The sequence below is a fragment of the Stenella coeruleoalba genome, assembly GCF_951394435.1.
Source record: "Stenella coeruleoalba genome assembly, chromosome: 16".
In the NCBI taxonomy this organism is placed as follows: domain Eukaryota; kingdom Metazoa; phylum Chordata; class Mammalia; order Artiodactyla; family Delphinidae; genus Stenella; species Stenella coeruleoalba.
In genome coordinates this window covers 62,681,257-62,702,673 of record NC_137162.1, presented here as the reverse complement: position 1 = coordinate 62,702,673, position 21,417 = coordinate 62,681,257, and the positions used below count along the sequence as shown (strand labels likewise).

Sequence of the window (21,417 nt, the reverse complement as noted above, 5' to 3'; positions counted from 1 at the left end):
GAGACCTTTGCCCACTCCTCAAGGCTGCCTGGGACCTTCAAAGTTGTCCAAATCTAGACCAGCTGCCTTTTTCCACAGATGAGCAAAGTGGGCCTCAGAGGAGTTGGGGAAACAGCCCACAAGGAAATGGGCAGAAGTGGTGGGAAGAGGATAAATCTCCTGATTTCCAACCCACGTTCTTTCCACAATACCATGTTCTCTGAGGCTTTTGGGGGCCTGAGGGTTGAAGGGAAGAAAACAGAGTATCCAGGGGCTTTTGGAATGCCTGGCTCGGCTGCAGGCTGCTGCTCGCTCTTCCCGGTGCATCCTGCAGGCTGTGTGGCTTTCAGAGCGCGGGGCAGCCCAGTGTGGACAAGCTTCCCATCGCTGTGTCCCCCCGGAGGCTACAGGGCCTGAACTGCAGCCCCTCCCAACCCTGCCGCATTTATAGTGACTTCCTCCATTCGGAGAAAAAGTTAAGTAGAACAATTATTTTTCTTTTCTAGTATCCTTGATTAAAAAAAAAAATACAGGGCTTCCCTGGTGGCGCAGTGGTTGAGAGTCCACCTGCCGATTCAGGGGACACGGGTTCGTGCCCCGGTCCGGGAAGATCCCACATGCCGCGGAGCAGCTGGGCCTGTGAACCATGGCCGCTGAGCCTGTGCATCTGGAGCCTGTGCTCCGCAACGGGAGAGGCCACAACAGTGAGAGGCCCGCGTACCGCAAAAAAAAAAAAAAAAAAATACAGATGCAATATGTAAAACTATTGAAATAATATAAAGGTGTAAAGCAAAAGGTAAAAATTCCTACCCTTCTACATTCCCAAGTGAATAACCATTGGATGTCTGTCCTTAATGTTTCTCCATTAATATACACACAGAGATGGATCATATTGTATAAATTGTAGTGTCACCGCTTACAAATGGCGGTTAAGTTCCAAACTTGGGGAAGAGGCATGAATCATACATAGTCAGTGTTATCCTTTAATCTCAGGACGTGGCTCTTAGAAGTTCAGTAGCCAAAAATTATCTTAGCATTTTGTTTCTCTTCCCAATTTGCCTCTGACAAAAGTTCCTTGGGGCTGTGGAAACCAAGGTCTGGTTTGAAAGCGCAGAAAGGTGATCAGGTAATAACGGCATTTCTCTTGTTCTCTTTTTAAATGAAGTCTGGCTGTGCAGTTGACATCAGTTAGATTTGTGTGCCATGTGACACCACGGCACTGGCCAGCCACTGGCTGTATTTGAGGATGAGCTGCAGGTTTTTTCCCCATGGCAGCCCCCAGAGAAATCCATTGTGTGGATGGATAAACAGGAGATGGGACAGAGTCTGGCTCTGTTACCCAGTGTGATCTGGAGTGAACCTCTTGTCCCCTCTGGGCCTCCGCTTCTGTCACTGTCCTTGAGCAGACCCCCAAGGGCCCTGGGGGTTCCGGGGGCCTCCCAGCCCTCTTCCAACCCCGTCTGCTCTCCTTTGCAGGCCATCCTGATCACCTGGACAAAGAGATTTAAAGCGAGTGGAGTGGAGGGAACGGATGTGGTGAAGCTGCTTGAGAAAGCCATCAAAAAGCACGGGGTAACTTCTCACTGGCCACTTGCCTTGACTACCCGGAGGTGGGGGAGTGTGGGGAGAAGGCTGTGTGACCAAGGCTCTTTCAGGGGACAGTAGTGCATGGCCTGAGCCATCACATGGTGTGGGGGAGGGCAGTCCTTGAAGCCCCAGGCAGGTGAGTGGTGAGAGTTCACGGTCTGGAAGGTCAGGGCTGGTTCAAAGCAGAGCTGTCCGAGGTGCTACCCCAAAGAGCCAAGCCCTTGGGCAGGGCATGGCCTCCTTCCAACAGGAGGGTAGCTGTGCAGGGAGCTGGCATGGTCGAGTGCAGCCTGCCGGCGTTGCATCAAGTGCAGAAGGAACATGGATGCAGTGGGGTGGTTTGCACAGGGCTGTGGCTCTGTGAGTGAAGTCCATTCTGAAAAGAATCTTAAGCCAGATAATGAAGGGCGCCTTGCCGTCTCCACAGCGTGACCACTGCGCTCTAATCCAGTGAATTTGAGTGCCAGCAGTAATGAAAGCAGCACCGCCCACGGGGGCAGTGGCGGCTGTGAAAATAGGAGCCCTCCCGCCAGGCTGTGTTGAAGCTTGTGATCTCTGCTCCACGTGTGTGTGGACGGTGACACCCCCTCTTCTCCCCCAAGGACTATGACGCCAACGTTGTGGCTGTGGTGAACGACACTGTGGGGACCATGATGACCTGTGGCTACGACGACCAGCAGTGTGAAGTCGGCCTGATCATTGGTAACGCCCACCGTGTCCTCGTCCCTTCCTGAAGCCGGTGTTTCCAGACGGCACCGCCTCCTCTCTCATGACTTCGTGAGGTCACAGCTTCTGATCTCGTCTCTCTCTCCAAGGCACGGGCACCAACGCGTGCTACATGGAGGAACTGAGGCACATCGACCTGGTGGAAGGCGACGAAGGGAGGATGTGCATCAACACCGAGTGGGGGGCCTTCGGGGACGACGGGGCCCTGGAGGACATCCGCACCGAGTTTGACCGGGAGATTGACCGGGGCTCACTCAACCCCGGGAAGCAGCTGTGAGTCCCACCCTTTCTAACTAGTCATATAGAGGACTTAGGGGACACTTAACGGAAGATTTGGGGTGGGAAGTGAGAGGGGCAGGAAGCCAGGTGATCAGAAAAGGAAAAGCCCATCAAGTGTGTGTTGTCTCTCACTTCTTTGGAGAGATACACAGCTGTGAGGTCTGCAGCTTTAAAAGCGTATTTTATTTTATTTTTATTTTTTAATTTTTTTTGGCCACACGGTGCGGGTTGTGGGGTCTCAGTTCCCCGACCAGGGATCAAAGAGCATATTTTAAATGATTTTCTCTTTGTTTAATTACACTGTTATTGTGTCCTTGTAAAACATTTTGAAAATTAAAAGCACAGAGTCATTAGCACAAAGCTAAGGTTTAAAAGCGTTTCCATATGCTGTCCTCACTAGGGTTGCTGTTCAGGGTGGGAGAGGCCATCCGTTCATTCAGCACACATTTCTTGAACTCTTAGGATGTGCCAGCTCTGTGCTAGGCTCCAGGGATACAAAGTAGCACCTTCCCTTCTAGGACTTAAGGTCTCGTTGGGGAGGGAAGTCACACACGCAAACACCTGTCATGCAGAGGAGTCGGTGAGAGCCGTGTGAGTCGTGCAGACCTTGGTGAGACCTTCTTCCATGTCACGTATAGGCAGATGGGTCAGAGCTGATAAAGAACATCACATCGGACTTCTTGGGCAAGTGGGTTTTGGCCTTGGGGAACTCTGGTTACAGAAGTATGAGAGATATTATTCAGGCTGGTGTGGGCATTGCTTCCTTTGAGCTACTTGTTTCCTGAAGTGCACACTCATATTTCTCTGTGATGCTAGCGTGCTGCCAGTTCTCTTTGATCGACCTCCCAGCAGCCTTGTCCTGGAGTTGGATGCTGTCAGCCCTCTGGGAGATGTTCATTGACCCTGTTGGCTTAACAGCCCTTATCCCATGTCAGAGAGACGCTGTCAGGGAGTTGATTTGTCCTTTGGAAACCTATTTTACCTATTACCCAGGCTGGCAACTGGGCTTTCCGCCTGAGTTAATGGAATTGTATAAATGACCAGCCCCCCTCCACTGGGAGTTGGGGTAGTGAATAAATGAGGTCTCTCACTGAGAGAATCCTGAGTTCTTAGGCGCAGCGTTGAATATCTGCTTTGCATGCTGAAGCACCAACCACCTTGGTAATAAAGAGCCCCAGCTCTGATAGCCAAAGGTTTTGCCCCTCAATTTATTGACCTAACCTCCAATTCTAAAACCTGACCCCAGCTGACAGGAAACTATTTACTGTGCCTGCTTATACATGTCAGTGGAGATCTATGCTTGATTATGCTACTGCCTCAGGCCCCTCTGGGTTTACTCTGTACTCTCTGGCATATGTAACATATTACATCTCTAAAATCCTCAAATGTCCACGTTCCCAAGCACATATGACCCCAGGGGTTTCAGATAAGAAATTACGTACCTGTAGTTACTATCAATCACTTAATCAGAAGTCACCCTTCTTAGCAGAGCAGGTAGGGCAGTTACCTGTGATAACTGAGCAGATATGGCCCAGGCCCTTGTCTGTTTCCTTAGCCTCAGTGTAGGGATCCTACATGGCTTGGGTGGAAACCTGGATTCTCTGCCCTCCTTTTTTTTTTTTTTTTTTTTTTGCGGTACGCGGGCCTCTCACTGCTGTGGCCTCTCCCGTTGCGGAGCACAGGCTCCGTACGCGCAGGCTCAGCGGCCATGGCTCACGGGCCCAGCCGCTCCGCGGCATGTGGGATCTTCCCGGACCGGGGCACGAACCCGTGTCCCCTGCACCGGCAGGCGGACTCTCAACCACTGCGCCACAGAGAAGCCCCTCTGCCCTCCATTTTGACGTAGTTCTAAATTTCTCTAAAGGGCTGAACCACATCCTCAGGCTGAACTGTGAACTGGGCTCACAGTTGGCTTGCAATAAACATTCTTGGAATGGTGTATTAATAGGGGATGGATGCAAGGACGGGTGGATGGATGGATGGGGGAGTGGAAGATGGATGGTGGATGAGAGATGTGGCTGAGTGACTGGGAAATGGGTGGCTGGCTAAACAGGTAAATGGATAAAACAGTAAGAAGGGTGGGGTAAAGTCCATCTCCAATATGCTTCCCTGCTTACTGATTACCATAGGTCAGGTCTTGGTAGGAACAGTTCCAAAGAGGTGACAGATGCTTGAGTTGTAGTATCATCTATTCCTAGAACTAGGCTATTGGCCAGAGAGTGTTTTGCCAAAGTAAATTTACCTGGTCTCTTAGATTTCTGCCTGATTTGGGGGGTCTTCCCTATGTCTTCTGTGCAATGCCAAGTTCTTCAAAGCCCTTTTGTTTTCCAAGGGAAAGGTGTTTGCTTCATTTGACTGATGGGGAAATTAAGGCACTAGGCTACGGGGATAGGGCAAAGCTGGCCCAAGGCTCTTTGTTGAGGTTTAATCTGGGTTAAGTTTGGGGTTTTCTGTCCTGTTGGAAAGTACATGTTTTTCATAGTGAGCTTCCAGAATGTCTAAGAGGCGTCTCATCATTTATGAACAAAAATCATCAAGGATGGTCTAGAGGAACGTTTTTCTTTCTTTTTTTTTTTTTTCAGGAATAGATTTTTTTATTTTAATTTTTTAACATTTTAAAAACTTATAGTACATGCTTCTTTATGTATTTAGGCTTTCTACTTCTTATGATAATTTTCTTTATTTATTTTGTAACCCAAGTATATCTTAGGTCCTGGTCTATGTAATTAAGTCTATGTAAGTCTCTAAGTTCAGATTCTGTTTCTATCATACATTTAGTTTTGGCATCTGATGTATTAATTAGCCCCTTTAAGCCTCAGTTCATTTATCTTTAAAATGAATAGAAAGAATACAATTATATCATATGGATGTTTGGGGATCAAATCATATAAGGAATGTAAAGCATTTAGCAATACCTGGTATCTGGTAAGCGTTGACAAACTATTACCAAGTTATTGTTACATAAATAGTTTATCCTGAGCCATCTTGATCAATGGCACCACTGCTCAAATAGGAAGGTAACCCCCAAACAAATAATCTATATCAACATCTGTTTCTCTGCCTTTGACATTAATTTAAAAAATATTTACCAAGGGCATACTATCCCCAAGGTTCTGCTCTAGGCACTGTGGATGTGGAAGTGACAAAATAGACTGAAAGGAACGAAAACCAAAACACACATACAATGCGTTTTCATGGAGCTTTCATTCTATTAACCTTTTAGAGAAATGTTTTTCTTTTCTTTCTTTTTTTTTGGCCGTGCCACATGGCATGCAGGATCTTAGTTCCCCGACCAGGGATTGAACCTATGCCCCCCTGCAGTGGAAGCATGGAGTCCTAACCACTGGACTGCTAGGGAAGTCCCCTAGAGGAATGTTTTTCATTAGAATTACATTAAAAAAAAATTTTTTTTAAAAACGGGAATTTCCTGGTGGTCCTGTGGTTAGGATTCTGTGCTTTCACTGCTGGGGCCCCAGGTTCAATCCCTGGTCGTGGAACTAAGATCCCACAAGCCACGTGGTGCGGCCAAAAAAATAAAAATAAAATAAAATAATAAAGAAGAATTACATAGAGCCCTTTAAAAAGCATACTGTTGCCCAGGCATCCTCCCACCCTAGACCTTCCCTCCCAATTCTGATTCATTTGGCCTGGGCTGAGGCCTGTCTTTAGGAGCCTAAAAGTGATTCCAGTTTTTAACCGGGGTTGAAAACATAGGTGTGTTAGTTCTTTGTAAAGGCTCTGCGCCCAGGTGGGCTCTAGCCCACTATGCACCCCCTCATCTGTTTTGACTGAAGTTTGCATTTACTGAGTACTGACCATACATGGCTGACAGGAGGGGTAGTGGCACAGTGGCTCCTACCTTCATTGGTGATTGCTGCTTTAGGACCACGGGGGAACGGCCCTGAGTATTCAGGAACCCCACCCTAGCCCCCAAGCTAGAAGGTCTCTCTCTAAAAGGGATCAGACATGGCCTTCCTCCCTGTCGCCCTCCATCCTGGGCCTTTGTTGTTTTGGTCCCATACCTATCTCCTATGGTAGATGTCAGCCCTACCTTCTTTCGTTTTAAATTCCCTGTCTCCTCTTCCTGTCTTCTTGGGCCTCTGGCTCTTTTTCTCTGTTTTGTCTGGAATTCTGAATCCCATTTCCCTGTGATTCCTTCTCACATCTTTCGAAACAAAGGAGACACCACCTCACAAAACAGCAGTAGCAGTGATCATAACAGCAGGAAGGTTTGGTCTGGAAAATTCTTTGGCCTGAATGGTGGTGGAGTAACGCCACTTCTTTTCAAGTCATCCCCCAAACACCTGCTTACTTACTGTGGCTCTGCCTGCTGCATGGAATCTCTCAGCAGCTCTAATCCTCATTAGGTGGCCACAGACCTCACCCTCCTTCTCTGTCCCTGCGCTGCCTGTCGGGGCAGACCCTGGCTGCCAAGGGAACTCCTGATCGGCATGCAAATCCTTGCTCTCCTGTCTGAATATGGTCCCCCTCCACCTTCCCAGTCTCCCCCAGGCCTGTGCCCACCAGCAGGCAGTGAGGTTGCAACACCGTGGTGCTGCCCACCGGCCTGTGGTTGTAGGCACCTGACTGCTGAGAAGCAGATCACGACTTGCTTGGTTTCACTGGAGGCTCATGAGAAGTGCTGTTTCCTCATTCTGCTGCTCTGACAGGGACTCTGGGGACTGAGAAAGGACAGGCTCCTGGCCTCGGGCTTCCTTTATCTGGAAAGGGGGATGGTAGTATATATGTGTCTAAGAGACCATCGTGTAGAAAGGGGAGCAGATCATTCTGAGTGTCTCCAGATGGCAGAGCAAAAAGCAGTGGGTAGAGGGGTGTCAGGCAAGGACGCTGATTTTTGTTCATCTGAAGGGGGAAGAACCTTCCTATTGTCATACTTGCCCAACAGGGGGGCAGACTACCTAGAGGAAGTGAGCTGGAGGTGGACAAGCACAGACTGGGCTAGGGGTGGGGCTAGTGGCTGCTAGCGCAATAGTAATACAGGTAACAATTAATGATACTGTCTATGAGATAGGCAGAACAGCACAGTGATTAGAGCATAGAATCTGGGGCTGGATTTAACTGGATTAAAAATGTGGATTTGCCACTTATCAGCCCTGTGACGATGGGCCTCTCTATGCCTCAGTTTTCTTTTTTTTTTGCGGTACGCGGGCCTCTCACTGTTGTGGCCTCCCCGTTGTGGAGCACAGGCTCCGGACGTGCAGGCTTAGTGGCCGTGGCTCACGGGCCTAGCCGCTCTGCGGCATGTGGGATCTTCCCGGACCGGGGCACAAACCCGTGTCCCCTGCATCGGCAGGCGGACTCTCAACCACTGCACCACCAGGGAAGCCCCTTCTTTTTTTTTTAATTTTCTGTAAACATGTTATGAATACTTTTTTTTTGAATTGTATTTATCTTTTTATACAGCAGGTTCTTATTAGTTATCTGTTTTATACATATTAATGTATATATGTGTCAATCCCAATCTCCCAATTCATCCTACTATGCCTCAGCTTTCTTATCTGTGGAATGGGGATAATGATAATGTCTACCTCATAGGGTTGTAATGAGGATGAAATAAGTTAATCCTACATATAAGGTGCTTAGTTAAGTATGAAACACAGAGCCAGGGTCACAGCACTCATTATCAGGCACCGTAGCACTTTACCTATTTCAATCCCTCTCCTCCATACAACAACCTTAAGGGTAGGCCCTGCCACGAGGCCCATTAAACAGGTAAAGAAACTGAGGCCCAGAGAGGTAAGTAACACAGTAAGTGTCAGGGCTGGGCTTAAGCCCAGGCAGTCTGGCTCCTTTCTGCTCTGAGTCTCCAGATTAGGCTGCACACAGGCTGTTCCCACAGGTGTTTGGGGCAGCAACTGGGCAGGGCAGCTAGGACTCAGAAGGGTGCTCTCCTGCCAGGGATCCTCAACACAGCTGTGGCTGGGGAGGTCCTGTCTGGTCCTGTCCAGAGGAGAACAATGAGAACCAGTGTTTCTCTGCACCTTGTTTTGGGGCTAGGGAGGGCCGCGTGCTCAGGTCCCAGCAGCATCCCTGGCTCCTGGGCCTGGCTCTGAATGGCACAGATCGTTTTGCTGTGTCACGGCCAGCTCCGGGCGTGCCAGCTGGGCTCCCTCTGAGGAGAGGCTGGCTGCCCGGATGTGGACCTGCCTCTTATCTGTCCTGCTCAGGGCTTCCTCCTTGCCCTTGGTCAGCCAGGATTCGGGACCTGGATCTGGCTCAGATATGTCATCGAGCCCCAGTCCCTGGCGGCCTCTCCCCTGCAGTGTTGGGCTCAAAATGCTGTTGCAGCCACAGAGCCCACACCTCCCACCACACCTCCCAAGGGAGGCGGGAGAGCGGATCCACTGGGACTGGCCTGTGGCTGAATGTGGCCGGAGCAGTAGGATGAGCTGACTGGTTTTAAGCTACTTGGAGCCCTCTCCTGGAGTGTAGGGGCCCATCACTGGGGAAGGAGTGAGTTCCCCAAAGCACGTTCCTGGTCCTTTTGGCTGGAGAAGATCATGGCTGCCAGGGAGGTGACCAGCGACAGAGGTCCCATGGGGAAAGGCTGAATTTCAGCCCTGTCATCTTCCCTTGGGGAAGACATTTTCCCTTTCTGAGCTGGGAAATGGAGAGAATACTTCCTGGCCACCTTCCCACAGGGATTGGAGAGCTCCCTGATAGGGTGATGAAAATGAAAGCCCTTTAAAAAGTACAGCATTGGGAATTCCCTGGTGGTCCAGTGGTTAGAACTCTGCGCTTACACTGCTGGGGCCCGTGTTCGATCCCTGGCCGGGGAACTGAGATCCTGAAAGCCGTGTGGAATGGCCAAAAAAAAAAAAATATATATATATATATATACATATATATATATATATATATATGTATATATATATATATATGTATATATATATATATATATAAAAATAAAAATAAAATAAAATAAAATAAAAAATAAGGCATAAAGTTTTGTAAGAGATGATCATATTCTGCTCATTTCTGTCTGGGGGCCTTCTCGTCAACCCCAATCTAAATCCTTATGTTTCCCCGCCTCCAGGCAGCCTTCCCTGCCGGCCCCTGCCCCTTGGTGGTCTCCTCCTGTTTCCTACCCTGGGGGTGGGGGTGGGGTCTGGATGACCCCTGTTCCCCCGCTGTGTGCTCGCTGTTTGATCACACAAGTGCGTGGTCTTGCCTGCCAGTGAGAATGTGAGCTTGTGAGGGGTTGGGCCGTGCCTTCCTCTCCTTTTGTGTCTCTCTCACCCTTTAAGAGCTGCCCCACTGGTGGGTACGTAAGAATGACTGACAAGTGTCTGGGCGCTTTTCTCCTGCAGGTTTGAGAAGATGGTCAGTGGCATGTACATGGGCGAGCTGGTCCGATTGATCCTGGTCAAGATGGCCAAGGAGGGCCTTTTATTTGAAGGGCGGATCACCCCGGAGCTGCTCACCAGAGGGAAGTTTAACACCAGTGACGTGTCAGCCATTGAAAAGTAGGTGCCTCCCCTCAAGGCTTTCTGGGGGTGCGGGGCAGAGAAGAACGACAGGCCCCTTGTTACCACTTAAGTCCTGGTTTGCTGGGCTTCTCAAGAGTGTCAGGGCTTTCTGGGCCAGTCTCCCCTCTCTCTTAGCTCACGCATCCTGGGCTGCTCTCCCTGCGGGCACCTGGTGGCATTAAAGAGACGTTCAGTTAGCAGCAAATCCTTTGTGGATGGTTTAGTTATGAAAGTAGCGTCTTCTTCACTCTGCAACACACACACACACACACACACACACACACACACACACACACACACACACACACACACACACACACACACACACACACACACACACACACCTGATTAGAATCCTGTTGGTGAACAGGAGCTGACTGAGCCCAGGTTCGGTTAATTCCCCCTTGGGATATCGGGACCTTCTCCAGACAATGTTCCAGGGAAACATAGTGACCTCAAGATCATTAGGTGTTCCCTGAAAAAAGGGTTCTGTAACCAATAGGATTGGAAAATACTTAGAGAAGTACAGTATTCATTAGCATATTAAAGAAAACCCAGTTCACCTTGGTTAACTGGTCATTTCCCAAATTTCCCTTGTGCCTGAAACACCCTCTGCCTCCTCCCTCCCCACTCTGTCTCGGCCCCCACATTCTCTCACTTGTTCACCGCCACAGGTGTTCCCTGGCACAAATTTGAGAAACATTGGTTAACAGATGAGATAGGACAGATAGACATAGAAGGATAGTCCAGCCAGCCCCCTGGCTGCTACCTTTTGGCCTCAACATAAGAAACCCAGACTTCTCTGTCTCAACTGTTATTTGCAGGCCTTGGGTGAACTTGATGCCAGGCAGTTTGGTGTAGTCAGGCGGCTCCACATCTGAAGGGCTCCTGTCCTGTGGCCAGTTCCGTGCGCCACTAGATTCTATTCCTGGTTCAGGAGACTCCACGTAGCCGTGTAAGGCCACCTGTTTTTTTCTTTTTTTTGCGGTACGCGGGCCTCTCACTGTTGTGGCCTCTCCCGTTGCGGAGCACAGGCTCTGGACGCACAGGCTCAGCGGCCATGGCTCACGGGCCCAGCCGCTCCGCGGCATGTGGGATCTTCCCGGACTGGGGCACGAACCCGTGTTCCCTGCATCGGCAGGCAGATTCTCAACCACTGCACCACCAGGGAAGCCCATGGCCACCTGTTTAAGGATAGGGCTAGCTTGGTGCCAGAAATGCCCTTTCATTTCCACACGAGGTGGTCATCCCACTGCCCCTGCTGTGGTCCTAGAAATTCAGAGCCAGTGGCATCATAGCTCTGGCTATAATGTAAGTGGAGAGGGGTTTATCTGAACTTACTCTTATTTCCCATCCGAGTCCTGGCATTTGTCCTAGGATCTCTCCTTTAGGAGCAATTGGTACAGAGCTACAGTCAATAGGGAGGCACACTACTGAGTTTCCAGTCATCTCTGTTCTCAAGTCACCTGGTCAACTGTTGGGAGGGGAGGGAGAAAGAGGCTCATGGTTTGTCTTCAGAATCATTGACAAAGTCAGGAAATGCCTGCCTTCCTCTGGGCCTGTTTCTGGTGTTGGCTCTTAGGTTACCAAGAAACAAAACCCACTTGAACTAGCTCAAGAAGGCATCTATATTGTAGTAAAGTCTATCTCAAAAAAAAACATCTTACCAGTGCAGATGTTGGAAGCATTCTCTTTAAAATCAGGAGCAAGATAGTATCGCCTGTTTCTATTCCGCATTGTCCTGGAGCCTTAGCCAAATTTTTTTTAGGAAAGAAAAAGAAATTAAAGGCATAAGAATCAAAAACAGAGGAAGTAAAACTGTCATTATTTGCAGATCGTATTTGTTTGTATGGAACACCAAAAATATCTAGACAAGTGATTAGAATAACAGGAGAGGTTAGGAAGATATCTGGAGATAAGATACAAAAATTATATTTCTATATATTGACAGTAATTAAAATATGTATATATTTTAAAATCTTTTATTTTAGAATATTTTTAGACTTACAGAAAAATTACAAAGATAGTACATATCCCTCACCCAGTTTTCCCCACTGTTAACATTTTACCTTAATATGGTATATTTAAAATATGTGTGTGTGTGTGTGTGTGTGTGTGTGTATAAAGAATATATATATCTTCTTTTCTTTTTTAAAGACCACATCTACAATAGTAATAAAACTATACACTGGAGTGAATCCAGCAAAAGATATACAAAGAATGTATGTATGCAGCGAATTAAAATTTGACTGGAAGACATCAAGGAAGAATGTGTAAGAATGCAGGGGCAACTCACAGACCCAAAGAGCAGAAGATTTCCCCCAGGCCTCCTGGGCACTGAGCCCTGGGGTGGAAGCATCTATTTCTCCACCTGTTCAGGGCCCAGGTGGTCTGGCTTGTTCACTTCTCTCCGTTTGTCTGACATGGCATAACCCAGCCTAGTACAGTTTTTCCTCTCACTGCCTCCTGACTTCTTATGGAGGAGACCCTTTCTCAGGCTCTTCTCAGGCATTTGACTGCCTTCATCCCATGTCGTACACACATGGTGAACGGTGAGTTCACCTCTCCAGGACCTTCAAACCTCAGTGCTTTGCACTGCCTGCTGTGGTCCTTAACTCACAAGTATTGGCCTCTGACCTCACAGGAATAAGGAAGGCCTCCACAACGCCAGAGAAATCCTGACCCGCCTGGGAGTGGAGCCATCTGATGACGACTGTATTTCGGTCCAGCACGTGTGCACCATTGTCTCGTTCCGCTCTGCCAACCTAGTGGCTGCGACGCTGGGCGCCATCCTGAATCGTCTTCGAGATAACAAGAGCACACCCAGGCTGCGGACCACGGTTGGTGTCGACGGGTCTCTTTACAAGACGCACCCACAGTGAGTCTGCCCTTTGCTATAATTGGCACTCAATACCCGCCTGGGCTAAGGACTTTCTCCAGAGGGCAGACTTTTGCACCCAGTGAAGGTTTCTGGCAGACAAGATAATACGTAGTTCTGGGCAGAAAGGTCAGAGTTGCCCACCTGGGGAAGTATCCAGCCCTCAGCCCTGGTGTTGCTTCTGCACTGCACTGTCATCTCTCCTCATTTCGTAAGTCTTGGTAGAGATTTCTATAGCTGCCAGGAGCACTGGGTGGAATATGTCTGTATCTTGAATTCTCTTGCTTGTCTGCATTTCATCAGGGACCTTCATCCTCACTGTAGCTCGGGTCATAGGTGTAGTGCCCACATTCCTATTTTAGAAGCTCCGATGAGTTTCTAAAGCCCCTCAAACCCTCAGATAGTACTTTTTAAAAATGGGTAACTTGTTGATGCTTTGCATCTGAGAGACAGAGAGGGATTAAGTTGTTAAGTGGTCCCCATTGATGCTGCCTTCTTGTCTATTGGACGCCTTAGCGTCAAAAGCCTTCTGTGGCCACTAAGGACATGGCCTGAATCTATTAAAAAGGCTAAAGGTGAATTCTAAGTCTTCATGTTCCGAATTTTAACAAGGACTGCCTGCGATGTGATTTTTTTGTACAGGATCTCAGGTATTTCTCCCATTGTATATATAATGTGCCTGTGAAGTGGCCTTGCAGATACTGTGCCTTCGTACCCAGTTCTAGTAACAGTTAAATAAGGATTGACTTAAACTGAAATAGTTCAGTGTTGCTGAGGGGATAGGGTTTGAGCTAGTTAGCTGCTATTATCTGCCAGGTTCATAATTTCATTTCTTTATATTCTTAGAGTTTTTGTCAAATTCTTGATAATGCAATTAGCCATCTTTTTTTTTTTTTTTTTTTTTAATTTCTTGGCTAATTTTTGGACAAGACAGCTTAGGGATTTACATCACATTAAAATAATTTTCTACTTGCGGTAAAATACGCATAATATAAAATTTATCATCTTAGCCATTTTTTGAGTGTACAGTTCAGTAAATTTAAGTACCTTCACACTGTCGTGCAGGCATCACCACCAGTCATCTCTACTATTTGCCTTATGTATTGAGGTGCTCCTGTGTTGGGTGCATAAATATTTACACTTGTTATATCTTCTTCTTGGATCGATCCCTTGACCATTACACCAGTCATCTCTAGAACTCTGTCATCTGCAACATCACATTTTAAAAAATAACTTTGATTAAATACTGATTATTTCAGGAATAAAATATTTTTGGTATAGAAACTTCAGATAGTTCAGAAAATTACAAAGAGAATAGAAGTCATTGTTAACCCCATCCCCTGGAGTTGACCGCTGTTAACATTTTGAGGTTCCGGTTTCCCAGTTTCCCATGGCAGGCAGCCTTCCATACTTACAACAGACCTCAGACCTGGAGAAAGTTCTGTGTCTCACTGAGTCCTGTCCTAAAGTCCTCTTCTAACCACTAAAAAATATCCCTAGTCTTGGGGGCTGAGGGAAAGGGCCAAGCGAAAATGGAAAACAAGAGAGATTCTTGCTTGATTGAGCCCTTGCTCAGCGCCAGTTATTCATCGAAGATGTGATGAACTCACTGAGTTCCCACCACATCACTGTCAGCCAGATGCTGTCATCCACATTGACTCCAAGGTTAAGTAACGGAACAAGGTCCCCTGGTACGGAAGTGGGGACACTCACCCTATCTCCTGGTCTGACTTTTAAACACTGGGCTCTTTTGGGTTCTTTGTTGACCACTGTGCTGTATTATCTCCTTGTCATGGTAGACAACATTTTTTTGGACCCTGAATTTTCTGTATTTGATATTCTTTTTTTTGTTTGTTTTGGCCTCATGGCGTGTGGGATCTTAGTTCCCTCACCACGGATCAAACCTGTGGTCCCCTGCAGTGGAAGTGCAGAGTCCTAACCACTGGACCACCAGGGAAGTCCCTCGATATTCATGTAACAATGAGAGCCCTCTCTCTTTATGTGTCACTGTGGGTGATTTCAGTTTCCCCTTTTTACCTGTCTGCATTTGGTAACTTTTCTACAGTGGATGTGTTGTGTGACTGGAGTAATGCGGAAAGCAAGTGTAGAAAATGGAATTAAGGTGTACAAGAAGAAAGAAAGGGGTCCTGGAGGTCCCTACAGTCTGGCTCAGTCGGCTATTGTGGCCTCCACACCCCAGGTATTCCCGGCGTTTCCACAAGACCCTGAGGCGCTTGGTGCCCGACTGCGATGTGCGTTTCCTCCTCTCGGAGAGTGGCAGCGGCAAGGGGGCTGCCATGGTGACCGCGGTGGCCTACCGCCTGGCTGAGCAGCACCGGCAGATAGAGGAGACCCTGGCCCACTTCAGTCTCACCAAGGATACGCTGCTGGAGGTGAAAAGGAGGATGCGGGCCGAGATGGAACTGGGGCTGGGCAAGCAGACGCATGACAAGGCCGTCGTCAAGATGCTGCCCTCCTTTGTCCGGAGCACTCCCGACGGGACAGGTGAGGACCTCTGTTGGGGGCTGACACGCCCCTCCCGCGTCTCATACCAGTGGCTGAGTCACGGTGGGGCTGCAGGGTGGTTGGCTTCTCCAGTGGATGCTCTGCACTGGGGTGGCATGATTTTGGCAAGAGCTACAAACTCACTCAAACCTCTCTCTTCCATTTTTACCACCGACTTGCCGTGTGTGTGACTCAAGGCAGTCTATTTCCCCTGGTCCAGCCTCCCAGGCAGGCGCTGTCTCTAAAACCACAGCCCTGTTCAGAATTAGAAAGTGTTCTTAAGAGAACAGAGCTGGGCAGATCCCGAAGCACTGAGATTGCTATAGGGCCTCTGATAAACACAGGAAAGTAGAAGAAGGATAAACACTCACTGCCCCTTCCTAGGTCCTGGTGGAGAGGCACAAAGAGGCCTGGGCATTGTTATACCCGGGTAGGTTGGAGCTCAGCGTCCAACCCCGTACTGCTGACCTTGCTGGTCCTGTTGGAGCTGAGCACTGGGGGGATGCTGATGACTGTTTGTGATATGAGTATGTCCTCTGTGTAAGCTACTTACTCTGGCATTATAAACCACCGTGAAACTTAGTGGCTTTAAACAGCAACCACTTATTGTGGCTCAGGGGACCCTGGGTCAGCAACTTATCGTTGCTCATCTGGGCCAGGCTTGGCTGAACTTTCATTCATGCATCTGCAGCCCCTGGGAGGCTCTCCCTTACATGTCCAGCATTTGTCTGTCAGCTGGGGTGTAGGAGTGCCTGGCCACGTGTCTCATCCTCCAGCGGGCCGCCGGGCTTGTTCACATGGTAACAGCAGGGTCCACGAGGGAGAGGGAGACCTCAAAGCCTCTTGGAGGCCTAGGCTGGGGCTGGCTCAGCTCCGCTTCTGCCACACTCTGTTGGCCAAAGCAAGTTATAAGGCCAGGCCAGATCCAAGGGGAGGCGGAAATAGATTCCATCTTTTTTTTTTTTTTTTTTTTTTTTTTTTTTGCGGTACACGGGCCTCTCACTGTTGTGGCCTCTCCCGTTGCGGAGCACAGGCTCCGGACGCGCAGGCTCAGCGGCCATGGCTCACGGGCCCAGCCGCTCCGCGGCATGTGGGATCTTCCCGGACTGGGGCACGAACCCGCGTCCCCTGCATCGGCAGGCGGACTCTCAACCACTGTGCCACCAGGGAAGTCCAGATTCCACCTTTTGACGGGAAGAACTGCAAAGTCGCTTTGCAAAGAAGCCTGCGTACAGGGAGGAATGACGGTGGCCATTTTTGCAACACTCTACACATTGACATATATTATTAACTTTTATATGAGGTTCCCTAACATCAGGTCATTGTTGCCAAGCTTTTTAGTAGCCTGGTAACATCTATTTGTTTACTGTGACAGGTGCTTCATCTATGGGGCCTTTTGTCCTTCTAGCGTGGCTCAGAGGCTGCGGTGGTCATGAGTTGGTGCCCACCCTCTCTGAGCCTGGGCTGTGTGCTGAGGGAAGACTTAACAGCTTCTCCCCTATATTTAATATGCGGCCTCCTCCCTTGAAAGTCTGACGTCTTGGGGCTACTGGCTGCCAGGAGGCAATACTAACTCTTCTTGACCTTCTTTATGTTCTTGACCACAACAGAGCACGGTGACTTCCTGGCCCTGGATCTTGGAGGAACGAATTTCCGCGTCTTGCTGGTGAAAATTCGTAGTGGGAAAAAGAGAACAGTGGAAATGCACAACAAGATCTACGCCATTCCCACGGAAATCATGCAGGGCACTGGGGAAGAGGTGAGACAGGTTTGCTTTTATACCACCGTGGCATATGTGCGTCACAGACCTGGCCAGTGGCATCGGGCCCCAGAACCTGCATGTGATACATGCTGCTGTGCAGTTGTGTCTGTGTGGCCCGAAAGCATCAGGTACATTCAGCCATGCTGGGCTTAGGATGCTCAGGGGCTGGGAAGATACTAGGGAGGGGGGCTTGCTCTGCATGTGTCGGGGGCGGGTGTGTATGTGTGTGTACTTGTATGTATGCACTGAAGGTGTGAAACTAGAGGATACATGAGTAAGCCCTTCCTTTCTCCTAAAGCTGTTTGACCACATCGTTTCTTGCATCTCTGACTTCCTGGACTACATGGGCATCAAGGGCCCCAGAATGCCTCTGGGCTTCACGTTTTCGTTTCCCTGCAAGCAGACGAGCTTGGATGCGGTGAGTCTCCTTTTTCCAGGCATCAGACACCGGGCGGTGCTGACTGTCCCTTGGCCAGTGTGGGTCAGCTCTTGAAGCCTCCTCCAGCCTCTGTGTCCTCCCTCGATTCTGGGACAGTTTAGCTGTCACAGTGGGTTGACCCAGGTCTTACGCCACACCCTCCAGCACATCTTAAGACTCTACTCTTCTTTTATCGTATCATTTAAAGAATTCACCTCTTCTGGGAAGCCTTCTGGTCCTCCAGGCAAAAAGAATCTCACCCTCGTGAGTGTTCCCTGTTTCCTCTCATGTTGCCTGGTTATAGCACTTCTTACACAGTTTTTAGTGATCTTTGGTGTCTCTCTTTTCTGCGACGTTGTATGCTCCTTGAGCCGAGGACCTGTGTTCCCCACAGGCCCTAGCACAGTGTGCTATCAGAGAAGATGCTTAATAACTGTTTATTCAATAAATGGAATGAACCAGGGCTCAAGGTCAGGGCTTGAGCACCTGCTGAGGACCACGAGCTGGCCACACAGTTCCTGCCCTCAGGAAGCCGCCAGTCTAGTGGAGCATCTCAGCCTACTCCAACAACACCGGCACCATGCTTAGGGGTGTTGGCAGGCCCGGGGGGACGTTCTGTGTGGAAGGGAGCGGTTGTGCAGAATCATGCAGGCGAGACCCATTCTCTGTGTTTTCACAGGTAGAGGTATGGCCAGGGAGCAGGCCCCGATGTTGGCATCACATCACACGGGACCTTAGGCCAGGGTTTGAGGCACATGATTGGCAGCACTTGGCAAGCTGGGCAGGGCCACCTGCCTCTAGAAGCCAGTTAATCCAGACACGGTGCTGACTCGGGTCTTTTTCCCTCTTAATAACTCCTTCAGATCTCAACGGGTGGATCCATGTAAACTTGGTTTTGCAGTTTTGAAAAGGTCTGGTGGTTTTAACAAGCCGTTCACTTATGCCGTCATCATAGTGAGGACACACCCAGCAAGTGTATACACTACACTCCAATCCAACCTAAAGTTTACTTTAGGTAGTAACAGTGTTCCTAAAAATTTGCATTTCTCCACTTATGTTTTTGGCAGACTGTTCTTCAGAGGAGCTAGTTGGTTATACCACGGGCAGCACCATTAACTTTCTATGCCTCAGTTTCTCCATCTGTGAAGTGGGGATTACAGACCAGACCACTGTGAGGACAGTGAGAGGGGGCAGGCCTGCGGAGGACTCTTTGTATTTTATTGGTTTATGCTTAAGATGTTCCAGCATCGTCTCACTATAAATTCTTAGCAGGTGTTTACTCCGGAAGGAGGGGGTGGAATTTTGTATTCTGCCTAGAAGGATTAATGACACAGGACTCTCCCACTACCCTTCCTATTGCAGGGAATCTTGATCACCTGGACGAAAGGTTTTAAGGCAACTGATTGCGTGGGGCAGGATGTAGCGACCTTACTGAGGGATGCGGTAAAAAGGAGAGAGGTAACTATTAAAAGGATGTTTTTAAAAATCTTTCGTGGGCTTCCCTGGTGGCGCAGTGGTTGAGAGTCTGCCTGCCGATGCAGGGGACGCGGGTTCGTGCCCCGGTCCGGGAGAATCCCACATGCCGCAGAGCGGCTGGGCCCGTGAGCCATGGCCGCTGAGCATGCGCGTCCAGAGCCTGTGCTCCGCAACGGAAGAGGCCACAACAGTGAGAGGCCCGCGTACCGCAAAAATAAAAATATAAAGAATTCATACGATACAGAACCCTGTGACAAGGGTATTAAGGTTTCCCCAACTGATGGCAATAAAAGAGAGCAGAACAGTTTTGTGTTATTAAAGGATAGTTTAAGGAATGTAAAATCATGGCTCTCCTCCAGCTTGAAAAAGGGAAAAGCAGCCCCTGGCAGGGGGGCACAGCCGGGCACTGCCGCAGAGCACAGCCGTCATCACAGCCCCCTTGCGACCGCGATGGAATCAAATGAGCAGGAAGCGCTGCGTCATCATGGCAGAACTTGGCACGTGCTCAGAGATGGCCCTGCTTCCTGACAGCATCCAGTCCTGAGCAAAACCCCACTTCTTAGAACCCTCCCTAAAACCACCAGCACAGGCTCAGATCCTATAACTGTGCTTTCTAGTACTTTCTGGCACGCACCATGGGATGTGTTTGCCTGTGTTGCAACCAACCAGTCAGGAAGTGCAGGTTTTTCCACTGTGGGTATGTTTCTGGTGGTCTTTGGCTGGAGGACATTGACTGACAAAATATAAAATGAAAAATTCCGAAGTTTTTATTTAACTCATTAATTAATGAGGGAATCAGAAGTTAAAAAAAAAAAAGGTCCGTTCAAGTGTCTCCAGTTCAGAAGAGCAGATTAATTAATGTACACAAGCAGTCAGGGAGGCTGAAATGTATGGGTTGGAAGAGGGATCGATTGTTCCTGGAAGAGGGTGCTAGACGACAGCTAATATTTCTTTGAAAAGAAACCTGATGCCCTCTTTTTGCCCATTTCACAACTCTTAATCTCATTGTTCTTCCAAGGTACTTTCCATGCATATACCAACGTACACACATTTAAAAAATTGGAGTCATACCGTGTATACTATATTACAGCTGGCTTTTTTCACTTGCTATGAAATAGGAGTCTTTCGTGTCACTACCTAGAGGCCAGCCTCATTCACTTTCTTGGCTGTGCAGAATTCCAGAGTTTGCCCGAACCAGGCCTTACATGCCCCTTTTGATCTAGATTTGGGTTGTTTCTCCTTCTGGCTCGCATAAGTCACTCAGATACCCTTGGATGTGCCTTTGTGCACCTGTATGCTTGTCTCCGAAGAACAGATTCTGAGACATAGATTTGGTACTTCCATTTTGCCCTCTGAAAGGCTATAATACTTTAACCTGCCAAGAGAAAGAGTTACTTGGCCATTGTCCCTTGTCTCTTCTCCATTCCGCAGTGCCCACTGGGCTGCCTCTCTAGGACTCATGGCCATCTGTGAAATGGGTAGAATACTTCCTTTCTTCAGAGCTCAAGTGTCAGATACATCAGTAATAGTAGATGTTTAGTGAAGAAGCATTTCATTACCTTTCACAGGCTGGTAAGGAAACTATTTCAGATGATGCACCAGCAGCTTTCTGACTGCAGTGCAGCAGAGTGACCCTGCAGAACTCAAGCCGGGCAGCGCTGTCCCTCCCCTAAAGCTAAACCTGTGTCTCTTTCTTTCCAAAGGAATTTGACTTGGACGTGGTGGCTGTGGTCAATGACACGGTGGGCACCATGATGACCTGTGCTTATGAGGAGCCCACCTGCGAGGTTGGACTCATCGTAGGTGGGTGTCCTGGAAGGTCTTTTCTGGGGCAGGGTAGGCTGGGTTTTCCTGTTCTGTGGGGCCCTGAGCCAACAGTTCAGCCCTCGGTGTGAGACAGTATATCTGTCAGCACTGTCCCCTTAACCCACCTCCAGAGTTTCATCATGGCCTGAGGCTGCAGGGCTGTCCAGGGGTTTCCCCTCCCAACACCCAGCCTACGAGGCTTCCAGTTGACTGTAAGCAGATTGTCAGCAGGAACGGAGCTCTCCAGGAGTGCTGCCCCCAGGTGGCTCACACGGCCCCGGCCCCCCGGCGGACAGGGTGGGAGTGCTTGGAGCTGGCCTCGTCAGCAGGGCTTGTAGGGAGGGACCCGGGCAGGTGTTGGGCAGGTGTTGCGGGGCCGGGGCCTGTGGCTGGGAAGAAAGCAAGCCTCCTCTTCTCCTGACTGTGGAGAAGGGCCCGAGGGCAGTCTGGGCGCCATTTGGCCTTTAGCACCAATGATCCCAGCTGCTGAAGTGGGAGGCATATTACTGAG

The 21,417-nt window shown here is 49.1% G+C and overlaps 1 protein-coding gene across 2 annotated transcripts in view; it reads left to right on the top strand.

Annotated features, from left to right (window-relative positions):
• HK1 (hexokinase 1) overlaps positions 1-21,417 on the top strand; it is a gene marked incomplete at its 5' end in the record, with an annotated part of 73,767 nt that overhangs the window by 40,012 nt on the left and 12,338 nt on the right. For both annotated transcript variants that reach the window (XM_079900400.1, XM_079900399.1), the window contains 10 exons: positions 1,456-1,551; positions 2,169-2,268; positions 2,382-2,565; positions 9,903-10,058; positions 12,706-12,939; positions 15,140-15,444; positions 17,055-17,203; positions 17,505-17,624; positions 18,987-19,082; positions 20,804-20,903. In XM_079900400.1, the coding sequence (XP_079756526.1) occupies positions 1,456-1,551; positions 2,169-2,268; positions 2,382-2,565; positions 9,903-10,058; positions 12,706-12,939; positions 15,140-15,444; positions 17,055-17,203; positions 17,505-17,624; positions 18,987-19,082; positions 20,804-20,903 (1,540 nt within the window). The remainder of the gene's footprint in view (positions 1-1,455; positions 1,552-2,168; positions 2,269-2,381; positions 2,566-9,902; positions 10,059-12,705; positions 12,940-15,139; positions 15,445-17,054; positions 17,204-17,504; positions 17,625-18,986; positions 19,083-20,803; positions 20,904-21,417) is intronic.